Source organism: Gambusia affinis, linkage group LG16, assembly GCF_019740435.1.
Source record: "Gambusia affinis linkage group LG16, SWU_Gaff_1.0, whole genome shotgun sequence".
Lineage (NCBI taxonomy): Eukaryota > Metazoa > Chordata > Actinopteri > Cyprinodontiformes > Poeciliidae > Gambusia > Gambusia affinis.
The window spans coordinates 22,176,197-22,198,421 of NC_057883.1; the positions used below are offsets into that span (position 1 = coordinate 22,176,197).

Below are 22,225 nucleotides of genomic sequence, written 5' to 3' on the forward strand. Positions count from 1 at the left end.
TGTGGTTTATGTCATTTGGGATTAACAAAAGCATTCCTAACTGCTAGGGTGAGAGATTTTAAAGATTTTTTTTTTTTGCTTTCTTCAATGTCAGAAGTTTACATTATGGACATCATGGAAGAATCAAATAAAATATGGAAAAATAACAGAGAATTGTGGAACTCTACAAATCTGATTATCTATACCTGGCAAATCTTTTGGCATCCAGCAAATGTTATAATTTTGGTGATCCAAACTGACCTAAAACAAAAAATAAATTAAGAAATGCCCAATTTAATTGAGCAACAAAACAGACCAACTTTTACTTCTGATTGAACTGTGCTTAGTTATTTGGAGAAATTCAGAAATATAATAAAAATAGGTTGTTGTTGATGCCAGCCTTGGACTTGATGAATAATGTCAAATGTTTGGCATCGTCAGGTTCCATTAAGACATACAACCTAAGGACAGTGTCTCCAAAATTTATCCCGGTTTGCTAACGTACACACACAAACCTCCAAAAGGTTTTCATTACCATCTGACATGAGATTCTCAAATTTCTGCTGTAGAAGGCTTCAGTGATCTCCTTTGAGTCAGGATCTCTGAATCTGATGCAAATCCTTTTGCAGCATTTAAACCTCCCAAATCATCCCTGCCCAAATCCCTTCAAGATATTCCCCGCTCGATTGGATGGCATTAAAGGATCGTGGGGACAGAACAATACATCATCTGCCAGTGTGGCAGAATGAGGTATAAAAGCTGGGGTGGCGAGTGAGGGGAAAGAGAAATGGAACAAAAACGGACGGTTACTCTAAAGGTTGCAAGAGCAGATTGAGTGAGAGTTTATTTCCATGCAGAGAAATGTTGATTAAAAGAGAGGAGAGGATAAACTAACAGCTGTTTGTTGGGCTGTACAACACGGGAATATCATGAGACACAACTTGGCATCAGTTGTGTCTCATGATGTGTCTTTCTGACAATCTACTGTCTTCCTCTTCTCTGCTCAAGAGCAACTGCTTTGCAAAAGTCGGTCAGTAGCATGTCAAGTAGCATCAAGTTCCAAAGTTACATTTTTGTTCAAAATCTGTATCCTTAAAACGGATGCAGATGGATAAACTTGAGTCATTTATCTAACTTGAGTTGTAAAATCTAGGTTTCATTTTCTAGGTTATTACTGAACTCTGATCTGCTGGTAATGATTAGCACATGGAACCCCAGCCCGTACTTTCAACAATTCAATTTTTTCCACAAACCAACGTTTTTATTAGAGAAAATCAACTTTTTCTTCTTTCTGAGTCTTTATATGTGCAGGTAACGGGTTGAAGGACAAATTCTCTTTTGCCCCATTGTTTTTCTCTTTTCTAGTTTTGGTGGCACTGAGTCTATGTATAAGTCTGTCAGCAGATATTGATGGGGTTAGCACACAGCACCAGGGCAGCCCACTTCACTCTCCTGCAGTGGCTGTAAAAGGCTGTAATAAGCCCCATAGATCTAGGAACCATTGCCAGGTCTGGGGCACAGACTGTGCTTGCCACCCAGACATTGTCCATTTCTCCTGACCCCTGAGTAGCTGTTGGCGTGAACTACGCTTTTCCAATTAAATTACTGCTTTTCTTGAGCATTCTGCCTTACATACAAAGTACCCACCAGTGTTATCCTAGCCTGGGCAACTTTATTAGCACCCTTCAGACACAAGGTAAAGCAAAGTGCTTTATGGAAAAATAAAGGACCATTTGTGAAAAAATCTGTATTTAAGAGAAAAATTCTTAAAGAGTATCAGAAAAATGTAAGCATCACTTAAACAGAAATACATTTACAACCAATTAATAACCAAGACCAACATTTTCTGCTTAAATTACATTTTCAGGATGTTGTTGGTTTTACTGATGCGCACGTTTTCCAGCCCAACACAGTTTAGTGCCTAATAGAGCAATCATAAGATTTTAAACTCCATCTTTTGATTTAAGAATTGATGTGATATGATCCATTTTCTTAGTGTTGCTCAAGACCCAAGAGGAGCACTTTGGATTAGCAGCAACTGCCTGAATTATTTTATTTTGACAAATTATCAAAAATAGTTGTAGACTGAGTTAGTAATAGACTCCATGCAGACTTTGAAATGTAACACGATTAATACGCTCAGTTAAAACCGTCTTATCAGTACTGCAGAAGGTAATATCTCCTGCTCTTCTCTGCTCTTGTTGGCTCTACCAACAAGAGCAACTGCTTTGTAAAAGCCAGTCAGTAGCATCAAGTTCCAAAGCTACATTTTTCTTCAAATATCATGGACACGCTCTACGAATAAATATGTAGATGGACTGGATTTTGGGTAACGATCTACTGAAAAATCCACAAATACTGAATCGTAAATAGGCCCTCAGCATGGTAAGATGCTGCCAGACTTGATCATTCTTTTTAAACGAACATACAGGGGTTGATTGAAAGTGGCCTGAGAACAGAGCTTTGTGCAACCCCACATGTGATATTTCATTCATAAGGTAATTGTAGGTTTAACTGTCAGTTATCTGACCAAAAGTAAGTCAGGAAAAGCACAGAAATGTGAAATAGCATGTGGAGTAGCAGTGAAGCAGGAAGAAGAAAACAATGACAGCAGAGAGCAAACCTTTTCAGTTAGAGGCGTCTGCACTAGTGAGGTTGGTTATGATGCAGAAATAAAGGCTTTATTAGAACAGTTCATTCCTCACTTTGTAATCTGCCACTCTGTTCTGTACTTCGCTAAACTACAGGATTGACAGTAATGGGGCGGAGCAGCCCTGATACGTTTGTACTAATCTGCTGCAGTCAGGTTCCCTTCTAATCTAATGAGCCGGTGTGTTGTTGGTTTTGCATGGCTAATGGCACACACTACTAAAAGAGCTGTGTGCAAAGGAGAAAAAGAGGCTTTGCATGAGGACTCTGAAGGTATAAGAAAGCCAGAGAGGAGAGTTGCAGCAGATTGCATTGTTAGTCATTGGTGGAAAAAGAAAATCCAGTTGAGACCTAATTCCCCTGGTAGATATGATCACAAAAGCTAAGGAGCAAGGCAGAGAAAAGAAAATTGCCTTTGAAAGTACAGCACTGACTTTTTTTTTCTTTTTTAAAAGCATGACCATAATGTGCTCCAGCACAGACATTAGATGTTCTGTCTATTAAAGGAGCAGAAAAGGTTTTTGAGCTCATTTGTCTATTTTTACCCTCCTAAATTATCAAAAGCCTCATCATAGAAAATACTAATTTTATGGATTGGTTTGTTTTGGCACCTCTGTAATTCCTAAAGAAAAAGAATTTGTTTAGCAGCATGTTCTGACATTATTTACTCTGCAGTTGTCGGATTTACAGTCTCTCCCATGAAAATGCCAGGAGAAAGTTTGCTGCATATGTTTTTATTTCTGTTTGCGATCCATGTTCCAAGTTTGCTTTAGTCGACTTGAATCGATTAAACTTCTCGTCAGTAATTCATTTTGTGTGGAAATGTTTTGAAGCCTGCTACAAGTACTCATTCCTTCCTCTTCTCTCACCCTCTGCTTCTGGAGAGTGTGGAATTGTTGATAAGTCGTCTTGGCAGCTTGGCGGGAGTAATCATTTCCCTCCAGATGTTGGAGTTTGGGAAAGAACCAAAAGGGGAGCGGTGACAGGGAGGAGGGGTAAAGTTGCGCCGGTAACACCAGCTCCAGCCCTGTACATGTAGTCAGCCGCTCCTCCGTTCCCTTCCTCCCTCCGTTCTCGGCTCTGCACACACAGCCTCTGTTTCCCAGGTGGCAGCCAGGGCAGGCTGTGTTTACTGCTCAGGTAATTGGAGTAGTTTGGAGAGAGTCTGACCCTGGCCCTGCTGAGGCCTCAGAAATGTGTGTGTGTGTGAGGTTGGGCGTGCACACTTGCGTCTGTTTGTGATGACGGGCAGCAAGGCCAGGGAAGGAAAGCAGGCCTTAGCCAGTGTCAGGCCACTGGGGAGCAGACAAATTGGCTTTCACCATCCTTTCTGTCTTTTCTTGTCTCCTATTCTCCAGCAGTCCTTTTCTTCTCTTTTCATATCTTTCCATCTCCTCACTAACTCATAGATGATCTTTCATTCTGCCTCTTATATGTGTTATGTGGGCCTTTTCTCCTCCTAGACTTATTTGTTCCCTTCCTTTTCATTCTGTTTTCTGAGCTCAGATGCATTCACAGTCACTCCTGCCAGATATGAGCAAAAATCCCCTCGGCTGTGGCTATAAACATGAGCGAATTCAGCCGACCCAACCCAAGTGGCTGTTTACATCAGTTGGTTTGGCAAAGAGAGGGCCTGAAAGTGGAGTGTCAGAAGGGGAGTTTGGGTGCAGACAGACACTCAGTCATCTGTTTCTTGTTGTATTTCAAACGTGCCTACAGAACAAAGCAATAAACAGAAATCTGGCTTTAGCTGCAGTTTGTATATGTATTCGTATTGTAACAAGCTTGGGTCAGAACAGGCATCAAAGTAAGGAGCCTCAACAAGATTTCTTGGAGAGATTCCCAAACACGTTTTTATCTGTTTTTACAAAACTAATGACCATGCTGCTATCCGTTTTAACACAGTGGACCCCCGCCTATTTGCAGTTTAGTGTTTCCAGATTTCTTGCGGAACACAACCCCAAATTATTTGCAGAAAATGTGCCTGATTTGCCATAAACTCTGTCTGAAATATTTTAAAGAAAATTCTGTTTGGGAAGCTGAAATACGAAAGTTTAACTCTACATGCCTTTCATTGGTATTTGCAATGTAGCCAACCCAAGAGCACCATTACATTTTCTTAGCGCTCATTGACTGTATGCCCACACTTCTGCTGTGGTTCTAAGATGTTTTCCACTGTGAGTATTAAAATATATTAATGTACATTTGCTGTTTGAACTATTAAAATTGGCAGCTTTAAGTATTTTTAGAGAAAGTATCAAGTACTTGCGGTTGTGCTGCAAATATAGGGATCTCACTAATCAGAATATGGACGCATCTGAGGAGTTTTGAGTGTGTTGACTTTCTATTGCTCTTCTACACTTCCCACATTTTTTCCATATATCTACCAAAATTAATGATTGATCTGGTTAATGGAAACAACTAAAACTTTACTATCATAGTCTTGTTTTGATATAAGGATGAATGTAAGTGACAAGTGTTTGTAGAAGACAAAAAAATATTACTAAATGTATTGTTGTGCCTGCTTTTCTCTCTTTTTTAAAAATTTTAATAATCCCACCAAAGATAATTATTTGTCCGTAATGTTCTCTTCAATACCTGCTGATGACTCAACAGTCCATCAGCATAATGGCTTTTACTGACTGCATGTACACTGTCAGATATTTCAGATTGGGTTCTTTGATCATTTTTATACTTATTTATACTTAAGTTGGCATGATTAATCAAATAAATTCTGATATACATTATATTTCTTAAACAGGTTTAAAACTCTGAGATATTCTAGAACCCATACAGTTTAAAACACATACAGTTTAACACATAATCACCCAACCTAGATGTCTCTAATTTGCGTCCAAATCCAGGCCGTGGGACCGCTACACTAAACACAGAAACATGACAATGATGTAGTTTGTGTCAGCTGACCTCATCGCAGGCTCGTCAGGTAGGACATGGCTCACCTACTAGAGCTCATCTCCGTCCTCTCCCCTTCCTATTTCTCCCTCGTTCCCCTCATCCCTCTGTCTTGCTTGTCTCTGATAGCTTTTACCGCTCTGCTGATTTCACAAATAGGCCTCATTGATTGAATCAGATTCTTGTGGATAGAGCGGCTTTATTGAGTGGCTTTTCCACTGATGGACAGCAACAGGAGGGTGTGTATGTTTGTCACATGCACGCATGTGTGAACGGCAGAGAAAAGCTAAAACTTCCTCCCCTCGATTCCCCTCGTCCTCTAATCAAGCATCCGTCCCTCTCCCAGGTATTCAGCAGCCACAGCATTACAAACTCTTGCGGGATCGCAACACCGCCATCCTCTGAGTGACTGACATATCATGGCTTCTGCGTGCTGACTGAGAAGTGTGTTAATTGTGACGACACCCTGAGCAAGTTGACGTTAAACAGTTAACTGCTCTTCATGGTGGTGTAAAAGCTGTGCTTCCGCCCAACGTACATGAGGCAACATGATGAAAGTCAACCCAGCTTCTCCACAGCAGAGTCGGCAGGATCATTGTTTGCTTTATGATCCTGTGTGCATTCACTTTGAGTTTGTCATCTTTTCCTACAAACCTTCCCAGGAATCACAATACTGGATGGAAGTGGGGGGAGTTTCACAGGAATCTTGCACAGTCCAGAGATTCAGAGTTTAATTTAATTTGTTTGATAGAAACAAATTATGTATTCTTTACATGTTCCATTGTCTAAATCCACTTCTTTATGCAACTGCCCTTCCTCTTTCCCAACAAGAGACTAGTTGGAATAGTTGGAGCTGGAAGACGTTAAACAAAAGCTAAAAATTTGAGAAATTGCACTGCTTACTCAACTGGTGATCTAAAAACAAAATCAGCAAAAGCGTTTTAAGAAATTATGTCAGTTTACTTTGACATCAGGTTGAATTTTTTTAGGCCCAATCTAAACTCAAATTGCTGATCAAGCAATTTACGATCTGCTAACATTTATTCATTTGTTTTCCTATTTGTCCATTCATTTATATATTCATTTGACTGCACATCAGTTTGGTAATTCAGTCATCTGTAAAATCAGTTGTTCAATAATCCATCTATCCACCTATTTATTGTGCTTCCTTCCATCTATAAATCCATCTTCTGAAGAGCGTTTTACAGTAAGCTTTTCTGTTAAATTTGAAAAATAGGCAAACATTATTACTCTAAATTTAAGTGTGGAAAAGTATGGGGATTTTTATGGATGTTTAAAATTATATCCCACACATATGTAAGACACATTTATACATCAAAAGAGATAAGTGATTACAATGATCCTAGTTAGATTGCATATTTATAAATTTTATTCAAGAAAAAGTCCAGCGTACCTTGACCACACCATTCTGTTTTCTCTGAAAAGAGTCAGCAGTTCTTTGAAAGTAGGCCAGGCCAATGGAGAATAGGAAGTTACCTTAAAAATTTGTTGCTTTCTCAAGTTGATTTTTTTGGGACTACATTTATCTTTGCTGTGGTGATGTATAAAAAGCTGCATGAGAAGGATTGTGGCAGGGAATCTCTGGGTATCAACGAACACGAACCTGCTGCCCAATGGAAACGGCAAGCATCTTAACAATGCTTTCATATTTAAAGGGTTGTTGGAAGAAAAAGCTGGAAAAAAGAAGAAGCTCTGCAGCAGAAATGTTAGAGAAGCTTATGTGCATCTATGTGCATTTTATTATGACAGACGTGAAGGTCTGCAGGGGTTTAACAAGCACACGCAAAAGATCCCAATCCAACCTACTCTGTATAGGTGGCAAGCTGCCTGTTGAGAGCAGAGAGAGACAAAATAGAGAGCATAAAGACGGGGGAGCTCTGATGCTACAGCTAGGATGAGGAGAGCGCTGCTCTGTGGAGAGGCTCAGCGGAGGGCAGATGATGCAGCTTCATGTTCACTAAGAGTGTGCTAGCAAGCCAGCCAATATGAAATTAGATAATTTATGACGTGAAGTTATTAAACCAATAATTCCTCTCTTATTTTATCTAAAATTAAGGCCTTAAAATCATTTAAAAATGTAGCTCGGCCTAATCAAAAGTCTTAAATTTTGGCCTGGCTGCCCTATTTAATCTCATATGTAGCTTTATGTTTTCTTGTGGGACATTTTTGTCTTGCAAAGGTTTATGGGGCACACAGGCATCTTCAGTGTGTTTTGTGACTCGTGGTGGCCGTTAGCCAGCTGTTGATATACCCCTTTTCTAGCTAGCTTTTTTTTTTATGTCTATCATGGGTAAGTGTAGATGTCTCACCAACTGGGTGAACAGTGTTTGTTTTTGCCACTGGCTCACTTCTGTTGCCAGTCCTAATGAGCTTATGGGATTCCCAATTTTAAAGTTTTTTCTGTATTAAAGTTCATTCAAGCTGGCATTAAAAAGGCCTTGAAAAGTCTTTAAGTTGACTTTCTGAAACCTCCGGATACCCTGTTAAAGTGCTCCTATAAAAAGGAAGCAGGCAGATGTCTGCAGAGGAAATGAAGGCAGACTTCTTTTATTACGTGGAAGTTGTGTGACGGACTAAACAGTACCCAGCTCTGCAGCCTTATATTTAGTCAGGGGAGACCAGCCTCTGTCACTCTCTCTCTCACTGTGGCTGTGTTGACGAGGAGTCTCGAGGGAGGGCTTAACTCTGAGTCCTCCTTTTCTTCCCCCTCCACATCCATTCTTTCCTCATCATCCTCTGAATGCGACATGCTGTTGCTGAACTACCAATTTGTCGAAGAGGCCCTCCGCTCCGAGACTGAATAGAGGAACGGAGTCAGCTGCCTTTTATTTCTTTCTGTTGCGTTCACATGAAGATGCGGTGTGCGCACAGCGGAGCAACCAGTCCGCATTTTTGAACTGAAACGTTTAGCAAAAAGATACAAAAAAGCCATGAAATTGATAGTTACTTTAGGTTGGAGTGAGGTCAGTGAAACTTGCCGCTAACGCTTTTGTTCTCCTCACTTTGGCAAATGATTCACATACCAGCCAAGCTTAAATATGATGCACTACCTGGGAAATTACAGGGGCTTTTGTGTTGTCATGGTTATTGAGTGTCTGGTAGCTCTGGGGGAAATGGAGTTTCAAGGTGCTGGGGGAGGGATTGAGGCGACGGAGGGAGAGACGGGTGTTAGGAGAGGGCTTGCGTGGGGGGGGTTGCTATCTTAATTGCTTTCCGTGAATAATTTCAGTTCCCTAATTTGGCAATAATGACAGTGGCTGCTGCTTTTGTATTTATTTATCCAAACATTAATTGACAGGACTGACATTAGCTAGGGCGGTTATTGCGAGTTTGATTGCGCACAGGGGAGCAAAGAAAATTACAGTAATTATCATTCTGATATGGATTATGAATATGCATTCTCACACTTAATGTCTCTGTCAGCATTTTCGCAACAACAAGCCACTCTGGAATGACAACGGCACTTTAGCTTATCCCCATCCATGTTTGACTAAGCCCTGTCCAGGCAGTGCTTGTAGAGAACATTAACATGTCGTGTTGAAACGATTCAGCGGCTCCATGGGAGCACATAAACGCCTGGCGTGTAGGTTCCTTCACTGTGTTGGGATTAAGACTGAAACGATTAATTGTGATTAATCTATTACTGAAATAATCACCAGCTAATTTAGTAATCGATTAATTGTCACCTGGGGTATACAGACTCAAAAAAAGGGGCCCTTTTCTCAAAGAACAACAGCGGTACTTAAGCCAAAACTGTATAAAAACTATATACCTTTTCCAAATTTTCTATTAAGCATCTTTTGCTAATCAGTTAATCCAAAAAATAATTAACAAACCAGCCCTAGGAAGTATTAGAAGTATATTTTAGCTGTAGATGCATCCTGTGCTACAAAAGATTTAACCTTCACTAAAGGCAATAAAATAATCTCCTTATTTGTATTTTTTTTTTTTTTGAAAGAGTTGAATTATTTATCTGAATTTATGAATATATTTCTAAAAGACTTAAGTAGTTAAATAAAAAATATGCAGATTGTGCCAGTTTTTTTTATGTGTTTAATTGATTATCATATTAAATTATAGAGTAACCCTTTGCTAAAATAATCGTTAGTTTCAGTTCTAGTTTGGATTAGGTCTGAAGTCTGTTGCTGAAATATATAGATAAATGTATAAATATTTGTCCGGCTCTCTTTTTCAGGCTGAGGGTGAAGACAATTTGAAGAAGATGCAGCTGATGGAGCTGGCTATTCTCAACGGGACATACAGAGACAATAATGTCAAAACACGTAAGTCAGCTGATCGGTCTGTTAGGCAGCGTACATGGCTAATATCCTCATAACACACACCACATATAACCAGGCCAGAAGTTCATCTTCCTTGTGAACTAACAGTGGATTAATTTGTAACAAGATTTAGTGTTTTCATGTTGTCACATTAACTTAGGCCACAGCAAACAATTAACAAGCTTTCTAAGCAATCAGGTTGTTGTCTGCATTACATCCAGGGCCACTTCTGTTTTTAAATGTTTCTTTCCTTCTCAACAATTATCCTTTCATCCTGCCTTTTGTTTTCCATAAATACATCGCCATACATTGGATATCATTGAAAACATTATTTATTTCAGTAATTAATTTTTTTAAAAGTGAAAATTATTCATTATGCCAAAACGTATGAGTGTTTATATCTGTTGATTTAGATAATTGTGGCTTACAACTAATAAAAACGCCAAATTATTATTCAGGGATATGTCACCTCTAAATAAACCGGATTAAGATAACCAACAAGATTAGTAGAAAGTAGAGTGGAAGGTAAAACTGTGGTAGAAAAAAGCACATGACCAGATCCACACCCCATGCGTGATTCTGTAGTGTATTGCTAAATATTAAAAGTGAGTCTATTTTTATGGCTTTGTATATTTACTATGCATTTTTAAGTCCTTGAAACTTGAGCAAGTGTTTTGCAGTGATTCTTAAGAATTAATGCAAAATGAGCCCAGACCAAGTATTGAAATCTTTCACAGTGCAGTCGATGGGCATTGTGTTTAATAGAGCAACATTACTGTATTAAAAGCCTTGTTTTTATTCTAATTTTCTGAAATCTAATTATGGGTCTTCATTAGCTCTAAGCTGCAATCATCTGAATTAGCACTCAAAATGTGTCCCTCTTGTAGTGGGTTCACTTTTTGAATTGAATTACTGAAATAAACAAACATTTTAATGATGATTAGAATTTTTGAGAGACCCCTGTACATCCTCCTCCTCACCTGTTTTCATCCTCTTGATTCTGCATGTCAGTCACATGGTTTCATTAACATTCAGCTTTTATGCCAGCCAGTCCAGAACCTGTGCATGTGATCTCTGCTTTCATTTCAAATGGTTCTAGAGTTAATTATTCTGCACATTTGCACTTCAATTTGTGAAATTTGCATTTTAATTGATCAATTTAAGCATTTATTTATTTATATGGGTTTTTTTTATGTGTTACATTAAGATAAGCAACTAACTGCAGTCACTGAAGCGCTTGATTTATTTAGAAAACTGCTAAAAAATGTTTATCACATCCAACAGAAGCTGACTGCTAACAACCCATTTAAATTGAATTGATCAGCAATATGTTGCAATATCAACGTTTGTGTGATAAACCCACAGTGTTTCTGCTGTGGCTGTTTTTATCGGTGTTGTCTGCGGTCATTTCTGCTGCCATGTGTTTTCTGTACCTCACTATTCCCATTAAGGTTGTAGCTGTGGTGGTGATGGGGGCGCGTCCAGTGGCTCACAGTTGTATTTTGTGTTTTTTTCTGTTTTGGTGTGGGGAGGGTTTCATTAATTTTTTTGTTTTTGGCTGTGTTGATTTGTTGTATTGATAAAATTTTTTCGCAACAGACTATCGCTTTTATGGTTCACCACCATGATCATTGCATGGACTAATTTTCCTTTTTGCTCCTCTCCTCTTTTTGTCCTCTCCCCTCCTCCCCCCTTCCTTCCCATTCACCTTTCTTTTCCTCCTCTGTGTTTCCACCCTTTTTCTGTCCATCTGTGATATTGATCGACCACGCTGCACTTTGTCTTCTTTCTTTCTTTCTGCGCCTGTCCTTTGCTCTCTTGCTTATGGCAGCCCCCCTTGCGTTCTCTCTTGCAGCAGCGGCGGCGGCCGCTCAGGGCCCCCGCCTCATAGCGGCGTCCACGGGTCAGGTGTTGCCTCCCCAGACACTCCGGCCCCCAACGCCGGCCGGGACCCCCATCATGAACCTCATCCGGCCCTCTCAAATGGCCGCTATGCTGCCCAACGGCACCCCCACCTTGGTGCCTCCCACACCAGATGGCGGACTAATCTACACCACCCCTTACGAGTACCCCTACGCCTTGGCACCCACCTCATTGCTGGAGTACCCCATCGAGCACAGTGGGGTTCTAGGTAAGAGAGCCTGGGGGAGCTTGGGTACAGCGTTCAACTTTAGCCAGCCTGGACAGGAGGGCAGCTTGTTTTACCCCGGAGTCGGGGTGCTGGACGCAGCTACCATGAGCCACAGTCAGGACTTGTTGAAAGGTAAATATGTTGTGTCCACCTGAAAATAAAAACAGATAAACTCACAGGGTGGATGTGCTGGTGGAGCTCTTGGTGTTGGCTCATATGGACACTGCAATATACTGAAAGGGGGACAGACGTTACAGTGTGAACGCTGGGCTGTTGAAGTCTATCTTTACTCCAAAAGTGAGCTTATATCACTGTTTTTAGTTTCTCTCTGGCCAAACAAATCCGCTCTCAGGTTTACATCGCCTCTTCTCTGCAAGGTTTATAGCAGAATCTGCCTCAGTATGAAGTGAGGCACACTGACAGAAACACACTTTCATACATGCAGCCTGCTCTCTAACCTTTTCATGCACTGGCCTGGAGGCATATTCAGTCTGGCGGCAGATCCCCTCGGATTTCTGCAGCTTTTGAAATCATTTCTGCGCGCTGTTCTCCGCGGGCAGGCCTTGATGCCTAGAGACGGTCCCTCTCTCGCTCCCACTGGGGATGTTCATTAAATTCCTCCAGTATGCCCTTTTTTCTCCCCCCTCCCTTCCTCACGTCATCTTAGCTTCACCCCTGTTAAACTTGAGCTTTCTCTGCTTTCTACCTGACATCCTCCTTAGTTTCTGTCAGGAGGGACAGTTAAATATTTAGCTCCACATATTATTCTTATTCTCAATGGTGCTTAAAGCTCAGCACATCTGCTACCAAAGAGACATCTGTTGAATATTCTGACATGTGCAGCATATGTTGTGCTAAGGACTGTTGGAATGTTGCTCCCAGGTTGAGACAAAAGAGCCTCTGTCAGTTTGTGCAGATCTCTGTTTGACACAAACTCCTCTAATGTCTCTAAGATCTCATGCCGGCAGCTTTTTTTTTGTGTGTGTTCTTTGTTTTAGTTTTTTTTAGTTGACCTGAGCGTCATGAGTGCCGCTGGGAAACGTGTAGAACAGGCAGGGACAGCTGACTGGCTTTTCTCTCTTTGACTTGCAGGGTTACACCAGCTTAGTGCATTTTATTTACTTGCACTATCGATCGGTGCCTTCAGCAACACACACCTCTCGCATTCACACACTCTCACGGATGTGGCTCTGCTTTATGCAGTTCTGTATCCAGGCACTGGCAGGTCATCGGCTTCTTTAGAGTTGTGCTTAGTGAATATAAAACGTATACACACCCCTGGTAAAATGAGACACAGATCAATCATTTCAGTGAAAAACAGGCCATAAACCTTTTGGAATAATACTATAATTTATTCCATACTATAATAAATTACAGTATGGAAATAATTTTATTATAGTGCTATGCTCTGTGTTTTTGCTTTGAGGTATTGACATTTGTTCACTCTTCTTCACAAAAATGCTCCAAATCTCAGATTGAGAGAACATTTCCTTTGCACAACCTTCTTCAGGTCTGTGTTTGGACTGGGCCATTCCAGACTTCAGTCCTCCTCTGTTGAAGCTTTTCTTTTGTTCATTGGAGCCGTGCTGTAAGTTGGGGTTGTTGTAAGTTGTATGGTTTGGATCTTGTACGCTATACTTGCAACTAAGGTTGCAAGTATAACCTTAGTTGCAAGATTATACTTGCAACTAAGGTTGCAAGTATTATTATTGAGCAGACACAATAAAAAAGGCAAGAGAAGTTTATTTGTGGAAAGAATATTTTGTGCTTTCATCTTGGACATCCCGTTGTAAGTGGAAATTCCTCTTCCTGTTACTGAATTTGTGCCAATATTGACTTGAATTTGGGCTTTGTCATAATTTCTTACACCTTGACTCACTTTCAGCATGGGGTGAAGAAGAATAGGCCCAAAGCATTACGCAGCCATCACCATGCTTCACTGTGGATTTGATGCTCTTCTGTAAGGTTTGGCATTCAGCACAGTTGGTGTAGTTTGGATTACAACATCCAACAGTGGTTTTGATAACTACAGAAAATATAATATCTTTGTGGATGAAGGTGTGACTGAGAACATTTAGTAAAGGTTCTGAGAGTTATGAATGACTGCAGCTGGATATTTCTTGTTATCTTGAGTTCGTTTCAGCTCTGATCCAAGAGGCTTGAAACTTTGGAAGTATCAGCCTTGCAAGTTATCAGAAACAATCTCAGTCATTGCAAACAGAGCACTGGCCCAAATGTCTATTTAATTCTCTTTTGGTGCCATTTAACAATGACAATCCAAATGAGTCCCCAACAATACCAACATGTGCATTGTTTTGTTTACATGTCTCGAGGTGTGTGTTTCTGTGAAACTACTTGGGGAGCTGAGTAAAGGCGACACTATAGGTGTTAGAAAGATGTAAAGCCACGTTCGAGGTGGAAAATGTTGTGAAATTATTTGTTTTGGTGTCATTACTTTAAAAGAAGCATAATCTGTTTCCAGGGGTGTGTAAACTTTTTAGATTCTTTGTAGACATATGTAGACACAATCCCAACTCGTCGCAATAGTTTCAGAACAACGATCTTGTTGAATTTAGGCCTCAAATAATATGGCGGTGCTTTCTCTGGGAGATCTTCTGTTTTTGTTTTAATCCCTGCACACATCACTTTTTTTAATAACTCTTGCACGTCCTGCGACACGCAAACAGTTTGTTTGTGTCATGCATATGAAGCCTTGTCAACCTCTGCAGCAGGGGGAAAATCAGTTGTGACAGATATAGGTGGAAAATGACTGGCTGTGCCGTCAGTGAGCAGATTGACCAGGAGAGAAATGGTGAAAAGCTGGAAGGAGAAAATGAAGGAGAGGTGGAGAGGCAGGTGGTGTCTGCCACGATTCAATTACCATCAGAGCTGGATTGGATTTCCCCACCTTTCAAAATAAAGAGACAAATTTCTCTCGGTTCCCTTCTGGATCCCACGGGGAGATTCACATTATTCCTGTAGACAGCCCAGCACCCCCTACTCTTTACCACCCCATATATCTCTGAGCACTGTGGAAGTTTAGTACTTAAGTTATACAGTTTTTAAAGCAAATCTCCAAAAAGATGTATTATTTTTTTTCTACCAAGTTTTTCTACTTGTAAAAAGAAAAAAAATATATATATGTGTTGTGTATATGTACCATAATCTGTATTATGTTAATTGTATTGTGTAATCCAAGCATTATAAGTCCTAATGGTTGAAATGTGAATGTTGTTACTGTAAAAGATGACTGTTTTTTTCCTTCCTCAAAGTGAACGGTTTCTAACCTTGTGGACCTGTTACAATCTAGGTGCAATGGCTACTAAAGTGAGACGGCATGACACGCGGGTCCATCCTTACCAAAGGATTGTGACCGCTGACAGAGGTCAGTTTAGTCTCCTAGTTACATTTTGCTATTGACTGATGCATTTATATGAATATTATGCCTATTATGCCTCACTGCCTTAGTCAGAAACGTGTACATTGTCTGTATTGTACTATTTTTTTTGTTTTCCTCCCCCACCTTACCTGCCCTATGCAGAGAATCTCAATAAATTAGAATATTGTTGTAAAAATCATTTATTTTAGTAAGAAAATTAGAAATTTAAAGCCTTTTATTATAGTGATCCATTACACACAAAGTGATGCATTTTCAGTGTTTATTCCTGGTAGCGCTGGGCAATAGGGCATTAAAATAAAATCTCAGATGCTTTAATACCAGATCTGATTCACAATTTTAATGGCCCTTATTTCAATCCTCCCTTCAGTGACTTGTATGACAGAGTATTTGGGCTGTTTATTGTTTACTTATGAGAATAAGTCATAATATTAGCAATTTTATTAGGAAAAAAAAAAATTTTTTTTTATTTTTTAATAAGGAAAAAAAAGCTTAGTTATCAAGATCTGACATGATCAGACATGATTCTGTTTTTCTTCAAAACAGACAATTGTTTGTGAAATAATTTCAAAGTCCTGCTACGGATAATAGTTTGATGCCGACATGTTTAAATGATTAATATTTCTATTAAGTGTTATATGTAAGACGTATACCAAAGTTCATCTTCACAAGATGCTCAACATTCATCATTTTATTTTTTTATTTTTCACATGAGAGTTCTCTATAAATTACTACTTCATTCTCACAATATTACAACTTTATTCTTGTAAAAATCGTAGTCTGGCCCTGATCCTTAGATAGACTTCAAATACATAGAAGTTGTAAAACACGATTGTCAAACAAGATGGCCGACCTGGGAGCTCTGACATCACTCTGAAAACTCAAGGATTGCATTGTTAAAAAAAAAAAATTAGTCGATTTTTTTACCCAGCCATGATTTCTGATGATGTTGATGGTTATTGCTTGCAGCTAATAAAACCCCCAAAAATCTGAATGTTAGATCTGGTCGATAAGCATTTTAAAACAGAAATGTGAGCCTACTGACAGCATGTAATAGTATATTCAGTATGGCACTCAATACTTTGTTTTTTGCATGATTTACTGCATCAATGCAGCATAGCATGGTTCTGGTGAGGTGTTCAGGAAGCCCAGGTTACTTTAATATTGGCCTTCAGTTTGTCTGCATTGTTGGGTCTGGTGTTTTCCTGTTGATGATGCTCCATGGGTTCTGAGATTAGGCCAGATTAATTTGCTGGCAAACTACCTGCTGTGGTAAAATGGAGACTAAAGCAGGTTTTGGTAGTTTTGCTAAAACCACAGCTTTTCCTTCCATTCAATTTTTTGATTATTGGCAATGGCTGTTGTGGCTAAATAAGTAAAAGTGAAACCCTGTTAGGCAAATATTAAGGCCACATGTAATCTGTATATATTTTTATTTCGGCCTTGTTTGGGATTTTCATTCTACCAAACGTTTTTCTTCCACTGAACTTTATGATAATATTGTAGGTTGCAGTCTTTAGCTGCGTTTCCATTGCAAATGTGCACAAAATTTGTCAATATCAATATGCATATAATTGTGTTTTTTCCATTAAACAAAAAACACAATTAAAATCACACGTGAATAAGTTTGTCCATACGATAAGTCATTAAAAAACTGCCGCACTGACACTGTACTACTTCCTGTCAAATTCTTCTTTTTGTGCCTGAGGCAACATCCAGTTGTTGATCATGTGACTCATGTAAATAAAGATTTCCCATTGCAGTTTTGTGAAATAATCCAATTTACATATGGACAAAAAAAATCTATCTCACCCTAGAGCCAAACTTATCAAAAAACGAGCGTTTTCAAAATTGCTGTGTTTCCATCAGTGAGGTTTAATTTCAAAATGTTAACTTGCGTAATTATATGGTAAGTGGAAATGCAGCTAATTTATTTAGCAAAAAGCTCAAACTGAATGTTGGGCTTTCATAAGCTGTAAGCAGTGTCTTTAAAAGAACAGAAATAAAGAGTATGTCACTTTGTGTGTCATGAATCAATATGCTAGATGAGTTTCTTTTTTAATGTCACTGAAATAAATTATATCCTAATTTATTGAGATGCACTTGTACATCCACACACCTGCTAAATGGTTGAGTGTGGTTTACACATTTTGTTTACATGTAGTACTGAACAGTGACAGTGTGTGTTTAAGTCAAAGCTCAGGCGAAAACGATCTTAAGAGATTTGGTTCATGCAGCTGTGAAGCTAAAAGAAATGACTAGTTTGCAGGCAGTGCTTAATATGTAGAATGACATTCCTCTGATGTGAAATTAGAGCCCAAAAAAAGGGAGCAACTTGCTCCTATCCATCATTTATCTCCTTTGCTCATAAGGAGCAAAGACAAAGGGGGAGCTTTTCTATCCTGTATCTGAGAGACAAGTAGCTGCGCTGCTGCCAGCCACCATTTCACCTACGGGATTTAAATTTCTTTATTATTTTTCTAGAAACGATAGACGCGCGCAGACATTAGCTGAGGTAGCTTGCGTTCTCTGCAGTGTATTGCAAATATATTGAGAAAAAAAGCTAAATACTTTTTTTTTATATTTCAGTTGTACACGAGGTACTGTCATTTTATATTTGGAACATTTTATATCAAATGTATTTATGGTTTTGTGTATATTTATATTCTATAAAAATATACTGCGAAATAAAGAAAGAGAATCAGAAAGCATTGATTCATCTATTTATTGCACCTCGTAACTAGTTATTTTGATCAGCTTACCACTAATCACACTGTTTGTGAAAGACACTAAAACACTAGATTTTTGTTAATTTCTTTGTCTTTTTATATTTATTTATTTATTTATTTTTTTTTTTTTGGTTCGGCTTTTCTTTGCTTCTGTTTTGTGGTTTCGGGGGCAGTGTGCGCTTAAATTAAACCAACCGCCTAGCGACCTGATTCAGGGGGTGTGGCTTAGGCTAGGGTCACCTCATAGCAGCGGGTTGGGAGGGGCCACATGTGAGATTGCATTCATTTTATTGTTAAAATGATGTCATTCCAGTCTCTTCTTGCTGACACTAATATCCTTTCTATCTTTTTTTGTTTCTGTTTGTTTTTGTTTTTGTTTCTAACCACCTAGCCGCCACCGGCAACTAACACATGACCTTCTGACCTCTGAACTCTTCACCCAATGACGAGCCGCCCCAAGCCTGCCTGCTGATCAGTTAACTGGTAATTGCCTTTTGCTAGCCTCTCGGACGCAAGTGGCAGAGAGAGAGGCGCCTGCCCATACAGTTACCCTAACACGTTCTGACAAAAAGATAGAAACCAACGCAGACTCTTCACTGAAACACAACAAAAAAACCAACACAGCTGTGGATTATTCATTTTATTTTTTTTTCCTCTGTTCATTAGTTCAGTTCCCATTCTTTCTCTTCCTTTTTCCTCATGAATCACGCACCGGGCGGATCTGCTTGTGGTATTACTCATGAATCTGCACTGAATTATAAAGCAATAAAGAACCCCCGAGCCCACCCGCCTTTAATTACTCTGATTAGGTGACCTCACTCGCTCTCCATCTCCAGTCTGAGACGCAGACCGTTTGGGTTTCAGAGGGATAACCCACAAATTGCCCCAGAACCTTCCTTTAGCGACATCCTACCTGCCCCGCCCGCCCCTCAGACCCCCGTCTGCCGCAACGGAGAAAGAAACAGAAGGAACGGGAACGTTCACTTGCATTAACATGTTTAATTTCTGTCATTTTTTTTACCAAACCCCCCAAACATGTATTTCAGTTGTTGAGCTTGTAATTATGAGCTGACACATTCTGGGTGTGCCCCTCTAAATGGCTTTCTGTCTGTTTTTTTTTTTTGTTTGTTTGTTTTTTTAAAGCATGGCTAAAATGATTGCAAAAAAAGCTTTTTTTATGATTTATGGTTTTTTTTTCTGTCTTGATTTTAATGCTTTTCTTTTTTTTTTCACTTTTATTGTTTTTAATTTTTCAGTTCAGATTGAACTAATTAGCTTCAGTCACTGAAACAAAGCAGGTGGTAATCTCTGGAAGTCAGAACAGAGTTTTAGCGTTTGAGGCTGAAAACGAAAGGCGTGATGGGAGGGGTTAGTTTGGGTTGATGGGTTTGTGTGCGTGCGTGTGTGTGTGTTTTTGATTAATACTACAACGAACGTGGGGTGAGGCTTCGGGGACGTGGGCCCCATCCACACTACATCCACTATCCAGTGCCTGATGTATTTAGAAGAATATCTCGATGAGTTAGCTGAGCTGTAATCACAAAGATTAAAACAAAAAAAAAAAGTATTGTGTGCGTATTTAGCCAAAGGGTTTTCAGTGACTAATATATCTGCAGTTATGCATCTGTTTGGCAGAGGGCTCTCTTTGTGATTTTTAGTTTGGGTGCCTGCCTTCAGCTGAAACAGGAGTTTTACCCCTTCCCGCTCAGTTTTATTTGTTCTTATTTTCCTGAGGTCAAAACAGGCAATTAACACTAAAATTACATGCTTCTCGATGATAGTGAAGTGCCAGGGGAAAAGACACTCATGACAAGCAAGAGGTTTACTGTTTTTGTGTGTTGTTTTTTTGGCCAATTTTTGCAGATTTATTCCTACTACCGTGGATTTTATTTCCTCCTTTTTTTCTGTTTAGCTTTAATTTTTGTCCTGTGTTGTGTGTGTAAGTTGGGGCATGAGGTCGACATAATCCTGAGCTTTCTGCATATTATTCTTTTAATTATTTTACTAATGAAACCTAACATATGCCAAACCATCCATAAGTGCATCCACAATGTGTCACACCTCCCTCTGATGGTAGTCCAGCTTCTGAGCCCACAATCCTTTGTTTAAATCTCAAGAAAAAATAGGATGTGAAAGCCATGCCTGCCTGTTCAAATTGCTTTATACATACGTCTTATATATATATATCTATAAATATATATAAATATATAAAAATGTAGATATCTGTCAATGCATATAAAAATACAGATGAGAACAAAAAATAGATAATTTTACAGGGTGCTGGAGATGAGAAAAAAATCAATCTATTTTTGGCAATTTTAGCTTTTGATACTTTACTTGCAGTTATAAAATAATAATAATAATAAAAAAATTTACAAAAATGTTTCCGACGGAGGAAAACTGAACGTGAGTGGGTGAGGAAAAGTTGCCTGGAATCTAATTGGAAAAAGGAAAGACTAAAGCAGTCAGAACCATGGGAGATCAGAGCGAGACAGGATCAAATCAAAGTGCCTTATCAACAGTGGTTTCTGTTTTTTAGTATTCCAGTTGTGTTTTAAAATAAAACAAATAAAAAAAAAAAAAAGGATATCCAGCACCCACCAAGATGGCGCAGAGAGGAACGGCAAGTGTTACACACTCGGAAAAAGTCGAGCTGGGCCTCCGCCGCCGTACCGTGGCGCCGCCCAAGTTACTCTATGCAAACAGAATAGCAGTCGTTTTGACCAGCTAAAATATGTGCCATGGTTTTTGTCTTCCTGAAAATGATTTTAAGTTTTTCTTTTCCTTCACTTGATGGCCCTTTACTCTGCTGTACGAGCAGATCTTGTCTTTTAATTTAGATTTTATTGATGATATGAATTATTGTCTTTTTTTTTTTATTTTGTTTTTACTTTGTATCTTGAACAAATTGAACTGCCATTAGCAACCAAGTAGTCTGCCATGAGACGCTCTGATGATGAGCTGAGACAAATACGCAGCGTTCAGGGAAACGAACGGGAAAGTGTTTGTTTTAACAGCGTCATCCGGACCACATATCTCCGTGTCAATTTGACAACAAACTATCAGTACAGTAATGAGATTTCTAACGGACAAAGGAAGCGCTGGGTAATGAAACAAGCACCTGCTTCACAGTCAGATAGTTTCCAGTTATTGAAACGACTGACAGCTTATTGCTGAAAGGTGAAAAGAAAAATTAAATTGAGAAATTCTTGGATCCAACAGAGCCGTCGGCAGTCTGTTTTCTCCCTCTCGCTGTTGCACCAAAAGGTCAATGAATTATTATTATTTTCTTTTTTGTTTTCTACTTCAGTGTTATTATTTTAAATTGAAATGCAATATTAAAGTGGAGAAAGAGATGGCAAATCAGCATCTGACAGTATTAAGAAAATCCCCTCTGCAATGTTCCACCATGCTGTGTCATTGTGAAAGGCTGGATAAGTCCATCAGGTGAAAGGTTGACTCTATACCTACCGTATTCTCTCTGGCCTGCCTACTACATGTATGATAATGTAATTAACAGCCATTGTTACAGGTTTATAATGTATTTTTCTAATCTCATTTTATATGTATATTAATCATGTTTCTGAGTGGTTTTTCTTTTCTTAATTTTTATGAAACCCACTCCCAGCTCCCCCTGCCCTCCCACCACCTCTTCTCCATCTCAACCTGTCTCCTGTGGGGAGTTTTGCCTTCTTCTCTGTTAGATTTTTGTTTTTCTTGCCAACTCCCAGCTTGTTTAACTCATTAGCAACTTTATTAGTTTCCTTGTCATAAGTATTTTTACATGCTTGCATTTAGTTTTCATGGTGTATGCTGTTATTTTTCTTATTAACCTCTTGGCATTTATTTTAATAAAACATTCTTAGTAAGAATTTTACTAACTTGCTGATATTTTGTCTTGTGTTTTTAACCTGTTTCATTAATGTTATTACCCTGGTCTGGTTCACGGACTAACACGATTAAAACCAGCGTATGGCCACGACTTTTACTCACCGACACATGGGGACACACACACGCATATGCACACACACACAACCTAACTCAGGGGTGTCCAAAGTGCGGTTCGAGGGCCATTTGTGGCTCTTAACTGATTTTGTTCAAGAATAATTCAAATTTGGATGCAAAA

The 22,225-nt window shown here is 39.2% G+C and overlaps 1 protein-coding gene across 7 annotated transcripts in view; it reads left to right on the forward strand.

The window, feature by feature from the left end:
• qkia (QKI, KH domain containing, RNA binding a) overlaps positions 1–21,976 on the forward strand; it is an 88,122-nt gene extending 66,146 nt beyond the window's left edge. The window contains exons 5-8 of one of the 7 annotated variants that reach the window (XM_044142038.1): positions 9,758–9,845; positions 11,674–12,105; positions 15,284–15,358; positions 18,491–21,976. In XM_044142038.1, the coding sequence (XP_043997973.1) occupies positions 9,758–9,845; positions 11,674–12,105; positions 15,284–15,358; positions 18,491–18,507 (612 nt within the window). In that variant the 3' untranslated portion in view covers positions 18,508–21,976. Of the gene's footprint in view, positions 1–9,757; positions 9,846–11,673; positions 12,106–15,283; positions 18,464–18,490 lie in introns of those variants that run through there. The other 6 variants (XM_044142043.1, XM_044142041.1, XM_044142037.1 and 3 more) reach the window with 6 other exon arrangements.
• The last annotated feature ends 249 nt before the right edge of the window (positions 21,977–22,225 follow it).